The sequence below is a fragment of the Salarias fasciatus genome, chromosome 15 (assembly GCF_902148845.1).
Source record: "Salarias fasciatus chromosome 15, fSalaFa1.1, whole genome shotgun sequence".
In the NCBI taxonomy this organism is placed as follows: domain Eukaryota; kingdom Metazoa; phylum Chordata; class Actinopteri; order Blenniiformes; family Blenniidae; genus Salarias; species Salarias fasciatus.
In genome coordinates this window covers 22763544-22785714 of record NC_043759.1, presented here as the reverse complement: position 1 = coordinate 22785714, position 22171 = coordinate 22763544, and the positions used below count along the sequence as shown (strand labels likewise).

The window sequence follows — 22171 nt, the reverse complement described above, 5'->3', positions numbered from 1 at the left end:
CATATTATTCATTAAATTTTTTTCTTAAATTAAATCAAAGTTTGAATCAAAGCTCTTTATGGATTGTGCTTTTGAATGAGTGGAGCTGTTTTGAAGCCAATAAATAAATGGAATGTTTTTTTGCAACCGTGTTTAACTCCAGTTTAAAAGGGCTTCCTCGTGGTTGTAACCTTCATGGCACCGTCTACACTGTACAAACTAAGCATTGTTGATGGCAACGTGTAAACGGAAGAAATTCGGGATCTTGGAGGTTTACACCCAGGATGTGGAGCGACGGGTCACGTCTCTTCCGGTCAGCTGAAGCCAGTGTGACTGAAGGACGACGCCTGAACACAAGCAAGGTTTCCACTTAACTCAAAACACCACCAAGCCTCGGTTTAAGCTTAGATATGCATTATTGGAAAGCATGGGGGGGTTGAAGTGCAACAGTGTATTCATTGATCATGTCTGTTTTATGCCGTTTTTAATTTTCAGTGGTTTAATTTGTTTTGTATAAAAGACAAGTTCCTCTTGCACGTCTTCCATTTAATAAATAACTCCAGAGACTCCAGACATATCCAGAAAAACCTCTGGGTCAGGGTGATGTTTTTTCTCAGTTTATTTGAGAAGAAGTTCTCATAAAATGGGAAGAAAAAACTCAGGGTAAAACAATTAATGCTAATTAGGAGGTACCGCTCTCACTTGGTGTAAGAGTTGGGTGGACTGTGGATTTGTAATGTAGTTTAATCTGTAGCTCCAAGTGTCGTCGTCATGTGAACGGACTGCAAAAGGCGACGATAGTTTTGCGTTTCTACTTGAAACCGTTGTCTTGTGAAACCCCGTTAAAATGATTCATTACTCATCGACACTGTTGAATTTCCAGCTGAGTAAACAAGGGGTCAACTTGTTTCAATCAAAATGGAATCGAACCGTGGTCCCTGTTGAATTCTGTGAGCCCCCCGTGGGGTTAAAACCAACCCGCTCCTCACTGGGTCTGATCCCGGAGTCTGGCCCGGCCCGTCTTCAGCCCCACTCTCCTCTAATCCAGCGTCTGGATGGTTGTCAGGCTTTTTTGCACATTATGGGCGTTCACCCTTCCCTTTCTTCTCATTCCTACCCAAACCGATACAATCCCCGTCCATTTCCTGGAGGGTAATTATGAGATCGAGGTGTGGTGCTGTCTGGGATTAGAGCTGAATCAGAAAAACTACATGGAGATTTTACCCTTTGATTGTAAATGGATTTGAGGCAGCCTGTCACTTCTACACTAAATCACACTTCACAAAGATTTATTCGGCCCCGGACAGACCGTTGTGGAGGAAGAATGTATCCCTGGCTGCCTCTGATGAAGTGGGCCCTTTTTGCTACTCCCGGGCACTCAGACGTAAGAGTCTGAGCTGCTGGCGAACGAGGCTCGTAATGAGGCCCCGGAGACGTGGAGCTCAGCCTCCGTAGCTTTCTCTGCTTACCGGCTAGCTTGCGGTGACTGCCAGCCGGCTACATGGCGAAACAGGGTTTGTAGGCCGCGGCGGGATCCGGTCGCCGTGGCTTTTCCAGCCTACCGTCGACTCGGAGAACGGGAACTCTCTCTGGGGACCAAGTGCCTCTATCCATTTCTAATGGAGATTCCTCCTCTCTGGGTTTTGGCTCTGGAGTGTCTTTGCCTTTTACAGTGGCCTAGTGTGTACGACGTGGAGCGAGTCGAAAGTCAATCTCATTTCAGAGAGTTGAAGTGGCCTCTGGGAGGCTGTGTCATACACGCAGCGCGGAAAGAAAACACATCAGTAGAAATAATACCAATTAAATGAAAACACAAGGTCCACCACTTTAAAGAAGGGACGTTTTCAAACCATAATGTCAGAGATGTAGTGAAGTAATTCAGAGAAAATGTTCTGCAGGACCATAATAAACGTCACAACACAGAAAATACTTTGACTACTGGCGTGGAAGAATCCAAAAATAGTTCTGGTTTGAACTGTGCTGACAGATCCTCACTGTGGGCCACTGAACAAAGGGGTGTCGAACATAAGGCCTCTGGGCCAGTACCAGCCTATTGCTATGTTAGTGTCCCCTGTGTCATTTAAAGATGTCTTCTAACAAGTTACAGTTTTACTCAAACCTGCCTGAATATTTCACAGATGTCCAGAGTACTGTGTTTTTTTCTGTGGTTGTAGATTCTTAACGTAAAACTCCTGTCCTGATTCTTTTGAGTGCTTAACAAAGCTGTTTGTAGAAGAACAGAAACTCCAAAACTCAGTGGTCTGCACCAGTTGTTATTGAAGAGCTTTCCAAGATGGGATCTTAACTCTTCAAGAGGACGGTCACTGGAATAACCAAAGGAAAAACATCACGAACGCAGGGATTTTTAAAAGTACTGGATTTGTACTCCAAGGCTTCGGCCTCCTCTGACTGACTGAAATGATCAAATCTTGAGAAGGGAACCTCAGATTCTCGGCTTCCAGGAGTCTTTTCCCATCGTGTTAGCAACCTGATCTCATGTTAGCGAGGCGCATCATTGAGTTCCGTCCTGCTTATTTGAGGAGCCGCTCAGAGAGGCGTTTATTTTTAATACGGAGGGAGGAATGAGCGGAAAGGCCTGAGAACCAGCAAGAAGAAGAATGTCAAAATAAATGTGGCCCAGGACCTCTGTCAATCTGTTCAGCTCTGTCCGTGGACCAAAACCCTACCGACAACAATCCAGAAAGATCTGAGAAGAGACAAGACGTTGGGTTAACAGTGAAGGTGCACACAGAGGGCACTCTGCAGGTAGTGTCGCCGCAACCGGCCCACTTCAAGACGAACTCGCAAACGTGTGGCGACTTTGATTTTCATCATCTTGGACAAAAACACGCGCTCAAGAACAGCGAGTTACCGTGAACTGGCAGTGGAAGAGGGAGGAGGCCCTCGCGAACGCAGCCAGGCACGTCGAGAGCCAGCTCAGTGTGCTTTACGTCTTCAACAATCCACACTGGGCTGTCGTTCATGGATGATTGGAGGAGATGGACATGAAGCCGTGGAAAACATTCAAGTGAAAATGATGTCCGGTTAGTCTGTTTGGAATTTATCCTTCGAGTCAAGTCTGGAACATGGCAAGCAGATGCCACTCTTGATTTTTACAGCCTTAAAACGAGGAAGTCTTTCCAGCTTTGAGGTTTTTTTTTTGACCAATGCTCATTTGCTGATGTTCTGAGAATGCTCTTGAGTGATGGACATGCAGAATTGTGGAACAGTACTTTCCATACAGAAAAAAAAAAAAAAAATGTACCAATTGGGTTCAGATATCCTTAGGATAAATATGCAAGCAAATTTTTTTTTCTTTTAAAAAAGGGTCTGAAATGATCCCTCTTTCCTGGAAAGTCCGCCCCCCTCGATTCATCTGTACATTCCCTCGAAGAAGAAAGAAAATGTCACCCAGCAAATCAAATGCTAACCAGATGTTAAGCTGCCATTGGCAGAAAGCGTCCGTTAGCACATAATGACTCAATATCACACGAGCTACGGCGCGGCAGCTAACACGTGTCCCAGTCGCATTCGCTTTGAGCTCTCCCGCTTAAAGAAAAAAGGCCAAGCTATCTCGGCTGATTGTATAAGTCACGTCTTTCCGTACGAAGAGGGGAAGGATCACGCTCGTGCTAGAAAAACAACCGTGGCATTCCAGAAGAGAGCGGCGGCTCCGACAGCGCGCATCTGTCATTTTCATACCTGTGTGTAATTTGCGGAAAATTGCTAATAATCAAAATACGTCTTGTGTTTACTTTTGTAATTGGATCATACGCTCTGAGGAGATGAAACGACGCCCTGTGCAAGTGTTTTTCTGGATCAGAGTGCATTAAAGACAATGTAGCACTATTTCATCACTTGGAAAAATCAGTAATAACAAAAGAATGCAAATGCTGAATGAATGGAATTGAGTGAAAAATCTATTTATGTGCCACACAGAAGTACATTTGCATTGTATTTCCAAGATCCCAGAACTGATTGTACATAGTTAAAAACATTCAGTGTTTCCTGTTTTCTCTGTAAATCCCTTAATACTTATATATTTACATTATATACAGATAAAAATGAGGGAAAGTATGCTGTGTTCATAGACTGAATAAAGTTTCCCACAGTTAAATGGCACCCAGCCAGCAGGCTGTCCTTGAACACATTACAGACACATAACGTGCCACAGAACGATCACGACGTTTTGCTCTCTGTACCAACAGTCTGAATTACAGTTAACATACCATTGAAATGCTAAATACACATTTGATTCATTGCTATATATGAGAAGTTTAAATTTGAGACCCTTATTACTTTTCCTTAAAATAACATCACCTCGAGCCAGTCCATTAGAATACAAAGAACTATAAGTGAGACGAAGTCAGGCTCATATTTCAGTGACACCTGATCCTCTCCAACAATTGGAACCATAAAATCATCACAGGCGAAATGGTGAAAACAGCTGAACTTGGCCCGAAAGGCTGAAGCAGATACTTTCTCTTAAGTATCCAAACAGATCCATCCACCAACACTTCAAGGACTCTCCTCTCCACTTGAACTTCCCCTGCTTTGTTACCTTGAGCCGGTGTCCGGCTCTCATGTCTGTGCTAACTCTCCCTTCAGAGATCCGCCCAGCGCTCAGTGCTGAGTGGTGGCTCCGTCCAGCCCGGGCCAGTTCTTCGCGTTGATGGGCACCTCTTCTTGGCCGATGCTCCCGCCTTTCCTGCTCTTGTCTTTCCGGACTTGAGACGTCCCGCTGCTGCCCTTGGACGAGACGGTCTGGCCCCTGAACAGCTGAGCCTGCTGTTGACACAGGCCCACCTTGCTGAGGAGGATGAAGACGTCTCCCCTGAAGGCCTTGGTGAAGATGGCGTACAGAAATGGGTTTGCGCATGAGTTCAGCGGGTAGAAGAGCACCAGTAAAATCTTGGAGTTGGACACCGTGATGAGGGGGCGGTTCAGCATGGCCGACATCGCGTAGAAAGAAATCGGCGCCATGCACAGGAAGTCAGTGAAGATGAGGACCGCCATGCGCTTGGCGATGTTGGTGTCTTTGGAACCAGAGCGGTAGTGGGGGTTGTGCACGGCGCAGTAGATCTTGAAGTAACAAGCGCAGATGACGAAAAAGGCCAGCGTGTTGAGAATCAGCACCGACATGATGTAGACCTTGGCCACCGTGGACTCGGTGTCCATCGGGAGACAGATGCTGACCTTCTGGTAGCTGCTCACGCCAATGAGCGGCAGCAAGGCGAGGAAGAGGCAGAAGATCCAGCCGGCCAGCATCACGGCCGCCGCGTGGTGCAGGCGCAACTTGCGATCCAACCTCATGGCGAAGGTGATGGCGTACCACCTCTCCAGGGTGATCACCGTCAAGGTGTAGACCGACAGCTCGCTGGCAAACACCGTGAAAAACCCGGCCAGTCCGCAGCCGGGGCCCGTCTGCCAGTCGATGGCGTGGTTGAAGTACTCGGCTCTGGTGTGGAGGTCTACCGAGGCGATGAGCAGCAGGTAAATCCCCATGCACAGATCGGCGAAGGCCAGGTGGCACATGAGGAACCGGGAGACCGAGAGCTTGTAGTGGCTGGTGAGCAGCACCAGGAGCACCACCACGTTCCCCACCACGGCCAGCAAGCTGACGAACCACACGGTCGCCCGCAGGAAGCTGAAGCCCATGATGTCCTCGCACGGATTGAAGGCGTCGGGTACGGGCGCACAGGACACCTCTAGCTCCTCACACACCACGTAATCGTAAGGATTCACAAACTGTTGGTTGTTGTCCTCCTGGGGGTTCTTGAGGGTCTCGCCGAAACCCACGTCCTCATACGGCTGGCCCCAGAAGTAGGCGTGGAAGTGAAGGCTGCCGTGGAAGACCCCTCTCCTCCAGTCCTGCTGGGACTCTCTGTGGTCTCCCTCGTTCGGCTCCTGGTCTGGAGGCGTTTCCATAACACCGTCCCCTTGGAGGGAAGGCATGCGGAGGCGCCCCACAGAGCGCTTCTGATGCTGGGCCTGGGCAGCAGTGAAGTTACAGATGAAGGACTCCAAATATCTGGAAAGAACACAAAGATGAAGAAGAACTGAAAACCATTTGAAATGAAAATTTCCGTTAAAAAAAAAAAAAAAAAATATCTGACTGCCATCCTCTTCTGGATATAAGTGTACAATCAAATAATTTATGTTTTCAGTTAAAGTGATGTTTTGAGAGTCATTGTTCGCCGAGCTCAACCCTCTTCCTACAATAACAGCAGTGACTGACACTAATTATGGCGGCACAGCAAGAAGTTATAGGTAAACACGTCACGTCAGCCTGTGGAGGTTAAATTTTTGCCAAGACCGACTCCGGAGAGGTGCAGCTGCGCACGCTCGCTACGGTGAAACATCCTAAACACTTCCTCTCCCCTTCTAACTTCTTTGTGAAGCATCAAACAAATAATAAATGGAGGCTTGACGGATGCGCACTGTCGTTTCTTCTTGAGGTTCTTGAAGGCGCAGCAGTGGCTCGGGTAGGTCAGGTTGGCGACGGCGAGGTGGTCGAACGTCCCGATGGGCGGCAGCTTCTTGAGGGAAAAGGCACTTTGAGCCTTCAGCTCCCGGAGGTGATCCAGGCCTGTGGTCGGCAGCGAGGTGATCATGGTGTTGGACACGTCTCTGAAGAACAGACGGAGTGAGAGAGCTTCTTAAACACATTCACGTCCATTTTTTTTTACACATGGCCTCCATATCGGCACAAAGGTAAGTAAGGTGAGCGGTAAGGTGCATGAGTTACCCGTCGCTCACGGGCCTTATAACACTCTAACATTCAGCCACGGAGCATAAAGGCTCCCAGAGAACAGTTCAGCAGCAGTCTGCATATTCAGAGGCGATTCACTGACTTCCCAGGTGTGTCCTCTCTACCTGGAATTATAAAAGTTTCCTTACGAGAGTCAATCCAATGTTGGAAGCCAACATTTTCAGAGAGCGACTCCACACTGTTACATCCCTTCTCTGGAACTTACATTACGTTCATTAAAATATTGGTTGCGTGGGTTTTTTCTTCTTATTTTTCTTTAACCTAGGAAATCATTTTCTCTTGTAGGCAGAAATGAGAAAACTGACATTGAATATAGAGTCAAATTGATGGTCAAACAATTCTCTGTGTGTATATGTATATAAAATGCAGAAAGATGTGCTTATTTCGTGGTTATATCGTTGAAACTGAACGTTCACGTTGATGCTGTGTGAAAGGAGTCGTGCCTTTTTGTCTGTTCGCTTCAGAAAAGTTTTGCATTTGCACGCCAACTTTTTGAAAATGCACCGCATTTCCTTTTCAAAAATGTTTCATATCTACAAACTAGACAGTTTTTCATTAAAATATTCAAAATCACATGTTGCAGGATTATACGTTTAAACCACACAATTATGAAGTGCTGAGGTTACATTCTTGATGCGCAATTTCCCGAATGCCCTCTTTTTTACAAGCCTGCTCGAGTGGTGGTAAATTACTGACCGCTTGACTTTTAATGGACCAACTTTAAGATTAGCCAAGAATTTGGAGGAAAGACAAGCTCAGCAAATCACACCAACAACACCCGACATGTCCTTTCCAGAGTGAAGTCCTCCATTATTCATATCTAATTCGTATTATTCAACCTCGCTGGGACAAACAGGACTGATAATTACACGAGGACATTACACAGCATGAGTCAAGAGGCCAAACAGAGTCCGACTTGTCTATTGCTTTCTTTGGTTCCCTAACCCATTAAAACCTTCGGCGTGTGATTAATTCGATCAAGTAAAAGAAACACAAGCCATCTCTGCTAAAAGCTCGATTGTTCTTTTTTAGCCCCGTCTGCTCTCCCTTCTCTGCTCTGGTTTCCTCTCGTGGGGCTCATTGTGTGAGGCTGTTAAGAATAAAAAAAAAAAAAGCTTCAGACCCTTCGAGTGTTGGTCTGATGTTGTCATTTCCAGATGTTTCGCCCATGACCTCACTCAGGACATGCTACCCGGCGAGAACCTTCACATGAACCACATTTACCTGAAGCGAACACTTAAACAGCTCAGTCAGAGCCTCAACGGCTTCAAGATAACTGAAGGGTCGTAGCTTCAGCTATCCAAGGGTGTGAACACACACACACACACACACACACAAAAAAAGAAAAAGATGTGGAGGAATGTCGGAAGTTCCTCCGTCACATCGCTCGCACATAACGTGTGTCAGGTTTCCTGGTGGAAGACGCAGCTGTGGAGGAATGAGTTTTACTAAATCCTGTTGCGCAGACATGTGTCATCAGGTCTGAGCAGTCTGAATGTGGATATTGTGGGAGTCTAAGTCTCAGGTCATGCGCCGGAGGGATGCTGTGTGTCTAATTAGTGACCGGGAAATGTTCGCTCAGACCAGGGGTGTCAAACTCATTTCAGTTCAGGCCAAGTTTCATCTAGAGTGGGCCGGGCTGGTGACATAGACCCCAAAATAACCTTTAATTTTAAATCTAATACATGATGAAAATGTCTATATATTCACACACACAAAAAAAAAAGGAAAAAAAAAACATCAAACGTTGCAGATTAACTGTCAGGGAGTTCTCACAGTAAAAAGCTTCATATTAGTTCCTCCAAAGGCGTATTGATCTTTCATCAAACATCACGGCGAATGAGAGAAAGACTTAACCAAAACGTTTTCCTGTGAGAAGAAACAAGAGGAGCTGCTTCAGCTGCACTTGAACTCTCAAATGGAGATTTCTTTCATTTCAAGTGCCGCTCACCATTTTTTTCTGTCCCCCTGCGTCTGATCATTTTTACGGCCGTCAGATTGACGGCCGCTCTGAATAAAGTTGTGGCGAATTTGTACAGAATAAAGTGAAAGGACTTTAAAGTCCCTGAACAATGTGATTTTTTTTTGTCTTCTGTTTCAAGAAAAAAACCAATGAGCCACTTTCCCCATGAGAAAAAAAAAGAGTAGACAGATTGCTGCTCAAGCTTTTGCACAATAAGAGAACCGTTTGATTTTAAATACTGAAAAAATAATATTTAGTGAAGCGTTGCTGGAATGTGAAACAGTCCGGGTACCTACAGGAGCATGGGGCCGGCGGCGGTTCCTGCGAAGGCCATGTCGTCTATCCGGGTCAGATACTCGTTCCTGTGCAGGTCGCTGGACAGGAAAACACACGCGTGAGTCTCACTGACAGAGGCGTAACATTTACTCAGGCCTCATCGCCGAACAGCACCGTGTTTATTTTCCCCGCCACACGACGGCGGCTAAACGTCTCACTTAACGCTGTTGGTTCAAATTAGCCGGCATAAGATACAACTCCTCAAAACATCTGCACCCTCGCTACACACACACACACACACACACACCTCCTCCTCCTCCCCCCTCGCGAATCCCTTAAATCTAATGAGGGTAATAGAGCAGTGAGGGGTGTGTTTGTCTTGGTCGTGCTGTGCTGCGATCGCTTCGCTCCTCGGAGCCGATCCGACGCCAACACAAACACCCATGTGGTGAGACGCGCCGGTTACCGACCAATGGCTTAATTGGGCTCTCATAAGGGCCGGGGCTGAGTGTAGCTGAGTGTCGGTGTTGTAAAACAGCAGAGGGGTGTTAAATTAATATCGTTAATACCTCATATCCTGAGTGCGCAGGAGTGTGTGTGAAAGCGACGGGAGGAAAACATGTTGCGACAGAGAGCGAGGAGAAGCTTCCCACAGTCCCAGCTCTTCGGTATGAAGTGGATTTGTGCGAGTCCGTTTGGTGTCAGCGGACTCTTGAAGTCCGCTTCCTGATACCCAGTCGTGGAAATGTATTTTTCCCATGAGAAGTCGGACTCGCTAATCAAGCGCTGGGCTCAGGCGCTTCTTCAGTACATATGAGAAGATCCCCGGGGACCCGGCTGTGATCCGCCTGCTTTCCTAGTGTAATTGTGGGTAAGGAAATACACCAGCCCAGATGTCAGAGATGGTTCATCCCAGGAAAAAAAAAAAAAAAAAAAAATGCTGCGCAACCTCATTTTCAAAGGAAACTGGACAGCTTCAAAATTGACTGGTTTCAGACAGTTGGCCAACTATAATCAGATATTAGGGTCTCTAGGATCTCGGAGGAACGCGGGGAAAGTTCATCCAGTTGTGATAAATTCATGATAATTCAGGGAGACGGTCGCCGGGGGTCCGAAACTTGACTTTTCACTTTTCCTTTCAGCACTCTGTCGCTGTCTGCTGTTGTTTTCTGTATCTTTTGCCTTCAGAATTTGCCTTCTGGGCGTCCACGCTGTCCGAGAGAAAATCAGCTGAAACAGACTCGCAGACAACCTCTAGTGAAACATCGTCGTCGCACTCCAGTTTTCAGAAGAATTAAATGAGATCTGACCCGGTAATAAGTTTAGATTTAAAACCTGGCTCTTTCCAAGGAAAGCTGTCCAGGCCAGACGAGCGCTTCCTCTTTTCTCTTTCCACTCTTTGAGCTGGGCTCATCAGCTGCTGGCTATACAGCCTCATAAATATCACACAGACATGAGGCGGTTGTCAATCTTCTCATCCAAGCCTCCAAAAATAAAGGGGTTAACGATCCCCCCCCCCCAAAACGCCAGACTTTGGTTAATCTTTCCTTCAAGAAAGCAGGTTCGTGGAGACGGAGATACCCACACTTGGTCCAGCTTGGTCCCGTTGAAGGCGTGATGTTGTATTTCTCTGAAGCCGTTTGCGAACAGCATGCTGGAACAAAAGACGTGCAATCAGTAAAGTCAAGAACACGCCGCTCATTAGGATCTGTTCGGCAGCAAAGCTACCGCACGCAAGTATTTTCCATGCGCCGCTCCCCGGTTTCTGCAAGCGGAGATAAGTGGAACCTACTTATGGCTCATTTCATGGTGAGATTGTGTCTGTCTGTGCAGTCCTGTGGGGTTTTTTTTTCCAGTTTTTTTTTATTTTAAACCCGTCATTTTCTTCACTCTCCTCACTCCGTGTGTTTGTTTAAACGAGTCCGGCGGGGTCAGGGCGAGGACCACGTTCCAAAACGTTACCACGTAAATACGAAACAGTTGATTTAGATTTATAGCGGCATTTATTTCATGCAAATATATATAAAACTACAGAAAATGAAGGAACTGTATTCAATTTTTTCATATTTATAACATAAAATGAGTGTGTGTCTCACAGTGTCAGCATGTCACCGGCGATGCCGTTGAAGGAGTTGGCGGGGATCTCGGTGATGAAGGGGTGATCGATGATCTCCCTGCAGAGGAACGCAGAGCGGAGGGGAAATGAAGCGGCGCGGTAAATAAACACCTCGGCTCGGCGACAAATGTGCAGATGATGATTCCATTCTCCGGCATCGCCGGCCGCGGAAGCTGCGGCGCACGTCGGCGCAGGCGGGACTCACGCGGAGAATTTGCAGTGTTTTGTATGTCAATAAAACACAATCAGACTGGAAAGTGATGTTGTTTGAGGTGGAATTCAATCTTTGAAGGGAGATGCACATTCCCTGTAATCCCCGCTGTGCTGCGCTTCAAACAGGACCGTTCCTCATACCGAGGCAACACAAAGGAGAATAATACAACAGAAGTTGTGCAGGAGCTGCAACACAGCGCTGGAAGAAAAGGCTCGACGGGCGGAGTGTATTCACACACCCCGCCGCCAGTGGTTTCTGTGTACACTGGGGAACCCGCCACCCACCTGGCTAACATCGATCTGCACCCACAAGCAGGTGGAGGAGGCGATGGTGCTGGATTATGGTGTCCTACCAGCCAGTGGACCGCTTTGATGGACGGCTATGGTGGATTATTTGGGCGTCTCAGAGGGTGCTTCTATTCTATTATTCACACACTTAAAATATCTATAAATAAATAAAAAACTTTGTTGAATAAAGTTTCATTTCTCCAAAATCGACTGATAATATCTTTTCAACTGCATTTCATCACACTCCAAAGCAAAAAATTGTACGTATTTCTAGATTGTTGTTGTTCCAAACAAAAAAAGAACAGAATAGAAAAAGTTACTTTATTAATCCCAGAGAGAAATTCTTATAAAAAGTGGATGTGGCTGCAACATGTGAGGTGTACTTTCCATCCAGTCGGAGTACTTTGAGTGGATACTGATATAAAGTTAAAACTGTGAACAAATGGAAATATAAAGTGTGAACATTTTTGGCAACTTACAATATGAAGTTCATGTCGGTGGAGTGGATGCTGGTCAGATCAGGGAAGGAAGTCAGACCAGTGTTGAAAATCCCACTGAGGACAGAAGGACGGAATAAAGACAGAACTCATGACACATCGGTAATAAAACACAAATTGACGTGGACCACCGTTTGAGAGGCCACTCGTGATGAAATCTAAGTATTAGCTTCTTCGCTCAATTACATCAGATCGCAGACAGATAAATCACGGCCGGCTCATTTCGGTGTCAGATACTGGCATGTTTGAGCTTCTTGAAAAGAGCTTAAGTGGCCGAACTACAAGGTTTTGGCCCGCTGGAGGGAAAAACAGCTTCCAGTTGTCTAGCGGAGAGTCAGGAACTAATATACAAGATTGACGTTTCAGTTCAGCCAAATATGTTTCGGGATTTGTGAATTCACCCTGCGCCGCTCCGTTAACCTCAACCAGAGCAGTGACTCACTTCTACCCAAAGCCGACACTCTCCAGTGGATCCGCACGGAAAGACTGCCAGACGCTGCGAGGACTTGTTATGAGCAGTTATTAAAATGTTGTCAAGATTCGATTTGAAAGAGCTGAAAAAAACACTTACAGGTACTTGAGGCTTGGAAGATGTTTGAAGGCTTCGGGGTCGACGTACGCCAGGTTTCTGGCGTTCCGAATCTCTCTGAAAATCAAAGAAGAAGTAATAAATCAAAAACAAAGTAAGTAAGGTAGGTTTGAGAGCGAGACATTAAAACACGCACACACACACACACACACACACACACATACATTGCAAAAATGTTTTAAAGGGATGCCAGCGTGTGAGGAAGGGGGGAAACTTGGTTCAGACGGCCAGGGCCGGAAATGGAGTCCAATTAGTCTTTCATTAGGGTGTTTACTCTGCGGTGCTCAGGAACGCATGTCCTGGCCCTTCTTCACACACCTGGCAAACCTCGCTGGAGCTCCTGGGGCGGATGTGGTTCATCTGCCCACCGCCGCCGTCGTGGCAGCGGAGGAGAGAGCGCGAAAGCGTTCAGGAGGGTTCGCCGTGGACACGGCCAGAGCAGCTTGCCCTCCTGGGTCAGGAAGCCAACGCAAACAGCAAGGTGATCAGAGAGGGAGAAAAACAGATCTGTTCAGACAGGAATATTAAACAGACCGCCTGAAGAGTTTTTCTTTAATATTTGAAGCGTTCTGAACACTTTATAAGGAGATCTATTTGTTATGAAGGCTGTTTGTTGAATGAGTGTGCGTTATGGTCAGCCTTCATTTCTTTAAATAAGGATGAAGTCAGTACTAAGTTTGGGACAAAAACCCAAACGATAAGCTGAAAAAATACACTTGGGGAGTCGCTGGGCTCAGTGGTAATCTGAAAATAGGATTAGAGCAGACTTAAACTGCCCTCTTTATTTCCTGTTAGTGATCCAAACGAAGACTGTTGTTGCTGATAAAAGCGATCACACACTTTTTCTTTGTGTCCCACTTTTCTCAAACTGTGTGATTTATGCAATTCGAATTCGCGGCTCCACATTAAAAAGTCTTCTTCTTCGTATTAAATGTATAAACTCTTCAGATTGATGCTTTCATTGGACGGTGGCTTCCCCCCTACCCCCATTTAGTGTTCCTCGGCTCCAAGTCCTTGATCCACAGCTGCTGTCGGCCCGGAGCAGCCAACAGGAAGCAGAGCATTAATTTGTGTCTGACCCTGAAGGAAACCTGAGAGAGATGCCATTATCTGATGTATGGCACTACACCGCACCAATCAGAGGCAAATAGGCCCCGGAGATCCAAAACACACCCTCAGAACACGGAGAGGGCCCTCAGCGAAGCGGCTTGAATTATCGCCCCCCGTCTGCGTTTTGATACCCGGAATGCCGGCTGCTAAGGAGAGAAGACGGGGATAATTAAGACAGAAGCGACGGCCAAATGATGCATCAAGTCACGTCAGATTAATTCCGGTAGCTGTTGATCACACACGCCGTCTCAGATGGCCGAATTTTTAAGAGTCGGGACAAATCGAGCGCCGTGTTTTGGGGACGCTGCGGCTCGGAGGAAATTATTCACACGGGCGGGAAGGCTCGCCGTAATATATGAAGTGCTGGGAGGTGTGTTCTGCTGGAGAGTGTGTGGTCCACCGGGAGGCTCGGCCATAAATCTCTGTCCCATAATTGAGAATGGAGTGCACCTTGCGAGATCCCCTCCTCCAACACCCCCCCCCCCGAGCCGCTTCAACAGGAGCATGAAGACGAAGCCAAACACCGAACCGAGTTCAGTCCTAACACACTCTACGTAATGATCATTTCATTGAAATGAACTGTTTCTTATCTAATAGGCATTTAGTGAACCCTCACCGTTTTTTGTTTTTCCTCCCAGCCTCATGAATTGGGAAAATCTGTTACACAAATCCTGATGAGATGCAGCAGGCAGAGCGAAGAGCGAGAAACAAGCTGGTAATGTGTCTCTTCCTTGCTTCTACTTGCTGCCGGCATGGGCTCAAAATTAACCCCCCCTCCCCACCTCTTCCCTGTTCTCTCTCCAGAGAGCAAATGGAACAGCTTAATCAATAAAGATCAATAACGAGTGTGGCCTTTTCCTTTAGTTACTCACATGTGGGTGATTGTCCTCAGGCTGTGGAAGGAGTGCCGCTCCAGCCTCTGCAGCTTCACATCCCCGGATAAATGTCTGGAAGACACACAAATCAAGCTTCAACCAAATCTACCGGACAAATCGTCTCCGTAATACAAAAATAATGGCTTTCCTTCGCAACGTGACCCTGGAAGAATGAAGGCAGTGTGCCGGCGGGACGGCGAAACGCAAGACGTGTTTTTATAAATGAAGCTGAGGTGCGCGGCGCTAAAAATGATCCCAGAGCCTTGCAACTCCTTTTCCGGAATTTATCAGTCCGCCTTGTTGAAAAGCCTCCGAAGTCGCGGGCAATTTTACAGGTATGCAGCTCACATATACATTACTGAGTCATCAGCCAGTCCGCTCACATTTGTTATTGCTCGGTAACAAGTATGCTCTTCAAATAAACCCTGAACTCGCTCTCAGAAACGACTTACTTAGTCACAAAGACAAGAGACGAACATATATTCTGCTTATCCACGGTTACTATGATCCATTTCATACAGCATCCAGTGGCGGCTCTGAAAAGTAGGACCGGTATTTCATTGGTTTTCTGTCATGTAGCTATGATTTCAGCTGGACGGCAGACCGAGCTTCGAAAAGAAACACCGGCTACGTGCGGCTGGGGCTGCTCACGCTTCCCTTCATGCATGACTTGGACGCAGATGTCCGACTCAGCAGCCGGGGATCAAGGCCCGAGTGTATATTTTACCTCCACCTCTGCCGAGAGTCTGAAATCACCACCGCACGGCCAGAAGGCCCTGCTGGAATACCTAACCCATGTCTAACGGCCCGCCGTGGTCCAAAGGACCAACATTCCTGTTGAAGGAACGCATTAGCTCTTCCAGCTGCGATCAGGAAGGCGGCGGTGATACTGAACAGACAGCGCTTCACGTGGAGGGGAGGAGGGCTGAAACACAGCAGGTGAACCATCGCAGAGTTTGAAGAGTAATTGATAAAACCAACGAGCCGTCGGTGGAGGGATCTTACATTCTGGAGACGTTGACCATGTTGGCGAAGGCGTCTCCTGGCAGAGACGGCAGGCGAGTCTCGAAAAGCCATCTGAAAGACGGAAAACAAGAGGAAGATTAATTCGGGTTATCACAGAGGAAAACATCGTCTCCTGTTATTTAGATGTTCTGACTCTCCCGAAGTGTTTTTGATTTACTTGAGGAATATGTTTCAAATCCACTCATCTTCTTTATGATGCTGGAGCTGATCCCGGCTGACGGAAAGGCGTCCCACCTGGCCCGTCACTTGGACCACTGCTAAAGTAGTACTTTAATAGTTGTGGATGACTTTTATACCCTGTGCTGACATATGAAGCTCTGATTGCATGAACAGCTTCTAAAACAGTCTGAGAAGTTCTACTTGTTCTTATTATGTCCTTCTTTTTTTGTTATTTTACCCCATTTATGGAGACACAGCCCCAAGATTAATTCAGATTAATGTATTTATTCTGTGCAAGGCGAGAAATTCACACTTTTTTTAAGTGAAGATGCTTGAATTTAATTTTGCATAAGTCTCTGAAACCTCATCTTTAAGTTTAAGTTACAATCTTGCTGAAGAATTCTTCACAAAAACAGCTAAACACAGAAACACAGTGAGCAGGTATGATATAGTGGCCCTGGAGGCCCTTCCAAGGTTTACAGGAGAAAACAAAGACTCGGCTCTGAGCTGGAAACCAAGGAGAAGAAACAATGTCTGGGTCTGTTTTTGACTTTGTTTCAGAAAATAAGTGCACCAGCGTGTGGAAATGTATCCAGAGCCAAAGCTGTAGGTGAAAAAGGAGAACCAGGTGGAGAGCACTTTGATAATAGAGCGAGGTGTAGGAGGCCTGTTTGTCATGCTCCCACTTGAAGAACAGGGACCCGGCGGTGCCTGGTTCAGTGTGGAGGAAACAAGGAAAACAGACCTTTGTAACTATTCCAGTAAATCGTCAATAAAATCATCAAAAATATCAGAACATGTCATCCTTTTTTTTTTTTAAATAATGCAACAGAAATTAAGTGGTATGGGGTATAAAAAAAAAAAAGAAAGGTCTTATATAAGTTAGCTTGAAGTCTATGGTGTTAATTTCCATGTTTTAGAGAATAGTGCATGGGATTTGTTAACCGTGTACCGAGCAGTGGAAGACGAATGCCACAACTGGCCCATTTTGTTAACTTAGCCAACAAAAGAAGAATGATAATAATCCGCTAGCCATGTTAATGAAATGAATGAGTTGGTATTCGCACAGTGAAGAAGTGTTGTTTCTGTTCCTCTGCTCTGACTGCAGATTGTATGAATCACAACAGGGACGGGGGAAAAAGATGGAGATGGTCTCCACATGTGTGGATGTCATGTTGTGTCCCCGACCCTCGCTGGAGGAGTTTGTTCTACCGCATCCTGTGCCAACTAGCAACAGCGTATGTGTCCATTTTGGAAGAAAAGGTGACTCAGCCGTCGTCCTCGTGCGCTCTTGGAAACAATAGGCTAATTCAGAGGCCGGGGGAAGCCGGGTCGGTCAGTCGGCATACGGGAGCGCGGCGCCCGGCGCACGCTTTGACAAACTCAAACAAACAGGGCGACACAGAGCAGACCCCGACACCCAACACCCCACGGTCGGAGCCGCCACGCACGCTACAGCGGGAGAACACCGACGAGCCCATCTCCCAGGCCCGAGGGGAAAATTACAGACTCAATTTGTCATTTCGGATCGAAACCCCAGAAAACAAACAGAGCGGGAATTGAGTTTGAAGTGGGGAGAGGCCACATAATCGCAACGCCGCCGTGTTTACTACGAGCTCCGACCCACGCCGAGTGGCGGCTGGAGGAGAGGGAATCGCTCAGGTTATCCCGTCAGTGAAAATTAATTTTCTTTTCAGAAGGTTTTTGTCTTTTGACAGGAAAGGTCTGAAAACGAAACACTGAAAAATATGTAGTTTGCATGCCAGGCCACCAGTTGGCGCTGTTGGTTGTTGAAACGGGACGTCTTAAATGCAACAAAAATGTTTGCGTTTCCTCAATCACATCAGATAAGGACCACAACTGTTTTTAATCCGAATGTATATCAGGAAATTAGTTGAACAATTAAAGATTATTCACAGTTTCTTTTAAAAATCAGAGTATTTCCATTAATCCCAGGTCCAGCTCATCCTCTTTGGCATCCCGCTGTGTTTTGATCACAGCAGCACAACAACTATCACCACTTATCACATCTTCGAACCTCAGTTGTTTTTTAATTTCCAGGACTGGAACCACTGTTTCCCTCGCTCTGATTTCCCTTGAAGTCTTTTTTTTTTCTCTCTCCTAATTATTCTCAAATGGAGCTCTCCGGGTGTTTGAAAAAAGAAAAGTGCTGCAAAAGGTAAATATTGTATTTGAATGCATCGTCCAGACGCAGGCGGGTGTCACGCTACGCAGCTTTCTGAGCGCGTCTGTGGTTCCTTTTCCACCTCTCAGACTCTCAGAGACACATGGAGCAACCTCTACACACACACACACACACACACACACACACACAATCCAATCTCCTAAGTATCCACATATGCATGCTTCACCAGGAGACACGCACAGCGTAGCGAGAGGAACTTCTACACATTTCCAGAATTTTTCAGACCGTCTTGGGTTAACGGCGGGATTAGCGAGGAAACTTTTGCCGCTTTAGCTCACGACGGTACATTTTTAAAATGACCGTAAGCAATCTGATAGCCCATATCTCCAGAAACGTTTAAACCGAAAGCTTTAAAAAGGAAGAAAAAAATAGTAATAGATTTGAGTAATAGGCTTATTTGCCCTCTGGCGGTGTTGAGATGAGAAGATTGCAACCGCTCTGGTATCTGTCTGCTAAATACAGCTAATGCTTCATTAAGCTTAGCGTAGCACAAAGAGTGCAAACAGGGGGAACGACTGGCTCTGGCCAAAGGGAACAGAATTCGCAAGCCAGACTATTTAAACTTCGCTAATTACGGATTAATGTTTCATTTGACTGGCTTGCAAAAAGCGCGCAGAGTGGCGCGGCCTGAACTGTGCCCTCTTGTTTAAAGTCACGATAAGCTTCTAACTGCCTCAGATGTTCCTGCATAGCTGGGAAATACTTCACATTTTCATCTAAAGTCGGAATCCTTCCAGCTTCACGCCGAATTTTATCCCCAACAACACGAAATCGTGTGTCTTTATTTCAACTTCAGCAAGCAGTTTAAATGTAAAATCTTGCTCCGACGGAGCGACGGTGATTTATTGATCTCACAGCTGGATCCAGCTGCATCCAGTCCCAACTTCCACCTCCCAGACAGCCAGGGCAGGCAGTCCATCACGCCTCATCTGCTGGAACATCCCACTCAACATTTGCTCTATTTCAAGCTTCTACAGCAGATATTTTGGTCCATAATGCTTGGTGGCATCCGTCCAGGGTTTTTTTTGTTTTTTCCCATGCTCCTTGGCATTGCGAGCCAAACGTTGGGCAGGAATGTGAGGAAATTGAAGAGGACACTGGGGGCACGTGGACACGTGAACTGAGGCAGTGATTGAGAGATAATTTTATGTGATGGGTGCTATTAAAGGGGACTCAGCGACGGAGGAATTTTCCAGGGGGATCTCTGAGGCTGGAATGAGATTTATCACAACATTACTGAGTCCGTCTTTTGCGCGAAGAGCGACAACCGTCCGTCAGCTCATTTTCTGCATAATTTGGGAATCTCACCTGCGTGGTTTTATTCAAGTTTGCAAAACATCTGCGTTCTGCAAGTCGCTCGAGAATAAAGGCAATAGATGGATCTATAGCCGACTCTCTGTAAAGATGCGCTTTAGCCTCATCGTGCTTTGAGCTGACGACAGGAAGTGGGATAATGTTTACCAGACTGATCACCTTAGCTTAGCATTAATACTTTACTGGCTGACCTTTTCTATACACTCCAACAGTGTAGAATTTAGAACGATTGCAGAGGTTTCACTGGATAATGAGGAAAAGGTTATTTCTCATTTTACCCTCTTGTTCAAAACAACTATAGTATCAGCATATAGTATAGTATAGTATAGTATAGTATAGTATAGTATAGTATAGTATAGTATAGTATAGGTAGTATAACTCTGATATAAAAGAAATAGGGTCAATAACGTGTGTCTCCGTGTGTCACATCCACACAATCAAGGTCACTATACCATTAGCATATAGCATAGCTTTATATAGCAGAAGAGTGGGACCCAATAATTAATAATGTAGTTTAGTTCAAATAAGGTTACTATAGTTCAGTAATAGAGTGTCACACTTGTATAAAAGTGGCTATGGTATAGCAGAAATTAGTTGAGGAGTGTCGCTCAGTTATAAAATACGTACTCTATGCTAGCGTAGCATGATTCGTACATTTAGCATCGTGTGTGTAGCACAATAGTGACCTGTTAGTGTTAAAAAACACGCAAACTCGAGTTGTACACCTGCAACTCCCCCGAAATGATTGAGTTCTTGGAGAAAAATAACAGAACTGTCTGATTTATCTCCCTGGAGTGCTGACTGACTGTCTCTGGTGCTCCGGCTCTGTTTCCACGCTGGCCACGGAGCCCATCTGAAGGGCATGTGTTTCCATCACTCAAGGCAAACAGGGTCCTCTCTGTTGCATAACGTTCACCGCCAGTGCTCCAGCGGCCTGCGCAGCGTCGGAGGCCCGCCACATTTTTCGGAGCTGATCCTGATTTATGACCTCATGTCGGATTGCAGGAGTCCTGACGGCCTGTTTCGAGGTCTCGCATCCGACGCGATAACGGCTCGCGAGTGAGTCTGTTGTCCTAATCGAAACAACACGTCCTCCGCTGCACCGAACTCTGCTGCCCATTTCTCTAGATATGAGGGGAAGTTATGAGTTCTCGGACCGACTCCGCTTCACTTTAATCTTCCGAATCACTAAAATATCGACAGAGTTGTTGTTTCAGACAAAGGACTGCGGCTTGGATGTGTCTCTCTCTGAGCTCTGTGAGGAATCACATAATCCACAGTTTTCTTCGATTTCACAGAACAGACAAATCTCTGAACCAAATGGCGCTGTGATAATGAAATGATTGATCGGCTGCAGTCACCTAACTTGATATTTTCATACTGTGCCTCGGTGTGACTGGAAACACAGGCTTTTTAGCGGAGGAAGGAAAGTGGGAGTACTGTTATTTCTCAGTGTTAGAACTGATATCCAGCCTCGGCAGCAGTTTGGCTGTTGATTTACTGGTGCACAAAGCACACGAGTCACGCTGTGTGACTGTATGCAAAGGTCAAAGTACGTTTGTGAGACTTTTAAAAGGCACTACCGCTGGTCTTCTGGACTTTTCTGATGTGTGTTTCAGCCATACGGATGCTTTGCATACCGGAGCAGGAGCTGCCTGAACGAATGTGCTGCACATCTGATTTCTCACTTGTCTTTATCTCAGTCTGCCTGTCTTTCATCACCGTCTCATTTTGTCAGTTTATAGCAGAAGGAAAGAACCTGAAGAAATCTGTTTGGTCCATAAAGACAAAGGCATGCTTTTTGCTGTTTGAAGTAGAAAATATACAATAAATAAGCAGAAGATTATATTCTATTCTATATATATTATATTATAACATCCTCATAAATTGTTTTTACTACATGAACCCTGCATATTAACTGCTTATTTAATTTTTTTTTTTTTTAATAAATCATGTCTGGATGAAACATTTAAGCAGTCATGTTATTACAGTAGTAAACTTTGCAGCTTGCAAAGTGATAACTTTACTGCTGTTTCAAAGTTGTTTTTATGATTGACTACATCTCCAAATCAAGACTATAAGTCACACTGACAACTCTCAACTTTGGAGCAGAGCTTGTTAGTGATACTATAATGGACTTAAAATGATACCTTAAAACGGGATGACTACTTAACAACACAGACAGAGCAATGATCCCCACGGGGGCACTTGGGAAAGAATATTCATGTGATTATAATGATTTTCTCCCGACTTCGGGTTATGAGAGCACTTTGCATTCATTTTGCAAGAAAAAAAATCATTTTGTGCAGAATTTGTTTTGCAGATGTGTATGTGTGTGTGTGTGTGTGTGTGTGTGTGTGTGTGTGTGTGTGTGTGTGTGTGTGTTTTAAGTGCGCCTACTTACAGTTTGTCCGTGCTCGCTGGGAACCTGGGGAGAAGATCAATTTCATAACAGGAGATGATGTGCGTCCTCCACTCGGAGCAGTCGCAGACCGCTGTCGGGCAGGAGTCCGCGTCGGGCGCGGCGGCGCGGGCGCGCGGGATGAGCAGCGCGAGCAGGGCGCAGCGGATCACCTGCATGCCGGGGGAGCGCGGCGCGAGCAACGCGCACGAGAGCGCAAACAGGGCGCACAGGGTCCAGTCCTGAAGTGCAACAGATTCCCCCCTCTCCAAAGAAATCCAGCTGCCCCGTGGAAAGCTCTGCCACATCTGTTTCCAAGAGTTTCCACTGTGCAGGTGAGAGGCACTGGAGGTTTTTCTTTTTTCTTTTCTTTTCTTTTTTTTTTTT

General features: G+C 46.1%; 1 protein-coding gene across 1 annotated transcript; it reads right to left on the bottom strand.

Annotated features, from left to right (window-relative positions):
* Window positions 1-3917: 3917 nt before the first annotated feature.
* Window positions 3918-22087, bottom strand: tshr (thyroid stimulating hormone receptor). The gene is made up of 10 exons (XM_030109531.1): window positions 21788-22087; window positions 15684-15755; window positions 14676-14750; window positions 12676-12750; window positions 12087-12161; window positions 11087-11164; window positions 10576-10644; window positions 9011-9088; window positions 6421-6609; window positions 3918-6010 (listed from the first exon to the last, which is right to left on the bottom strand). Exons 1-10 carry the CDS (start codon window positions 21961-21963, stop codon window positions 4603-4605), a joined length of 2295 nt encoding a protein of 764 aa, XP_029965391.1. The 5' UTR covers window positions 21964-22087; the 3' UTR covers window positions 3918-4602.
* Window positions 22088-22171: the final 84 nt, after the last annotated feature.

Coding starts and splice junctions, on each gene's coding strand:
- tshr (XM_030109531.1), bottom strand. CDS start 21,963: ATGCAGGTGATCCGCTGCGCCCTGCTCGCGCTGCTCATCCCGCGCGCC. Junction 10,645..11,086: donor GCCGGTGACATGCTGACACT/GTGAGACACACA, acceptor CTTTTGTTCCAG/CATGCTGTTCGCAAACGGCT. Junction 6,610..9,010: donor GCCGCCGGCCCCATGCTCCT/GTAGGTACCCGG, acceptor TCTGTTCTTCAG/AGACGTGTCCAACACCATGA.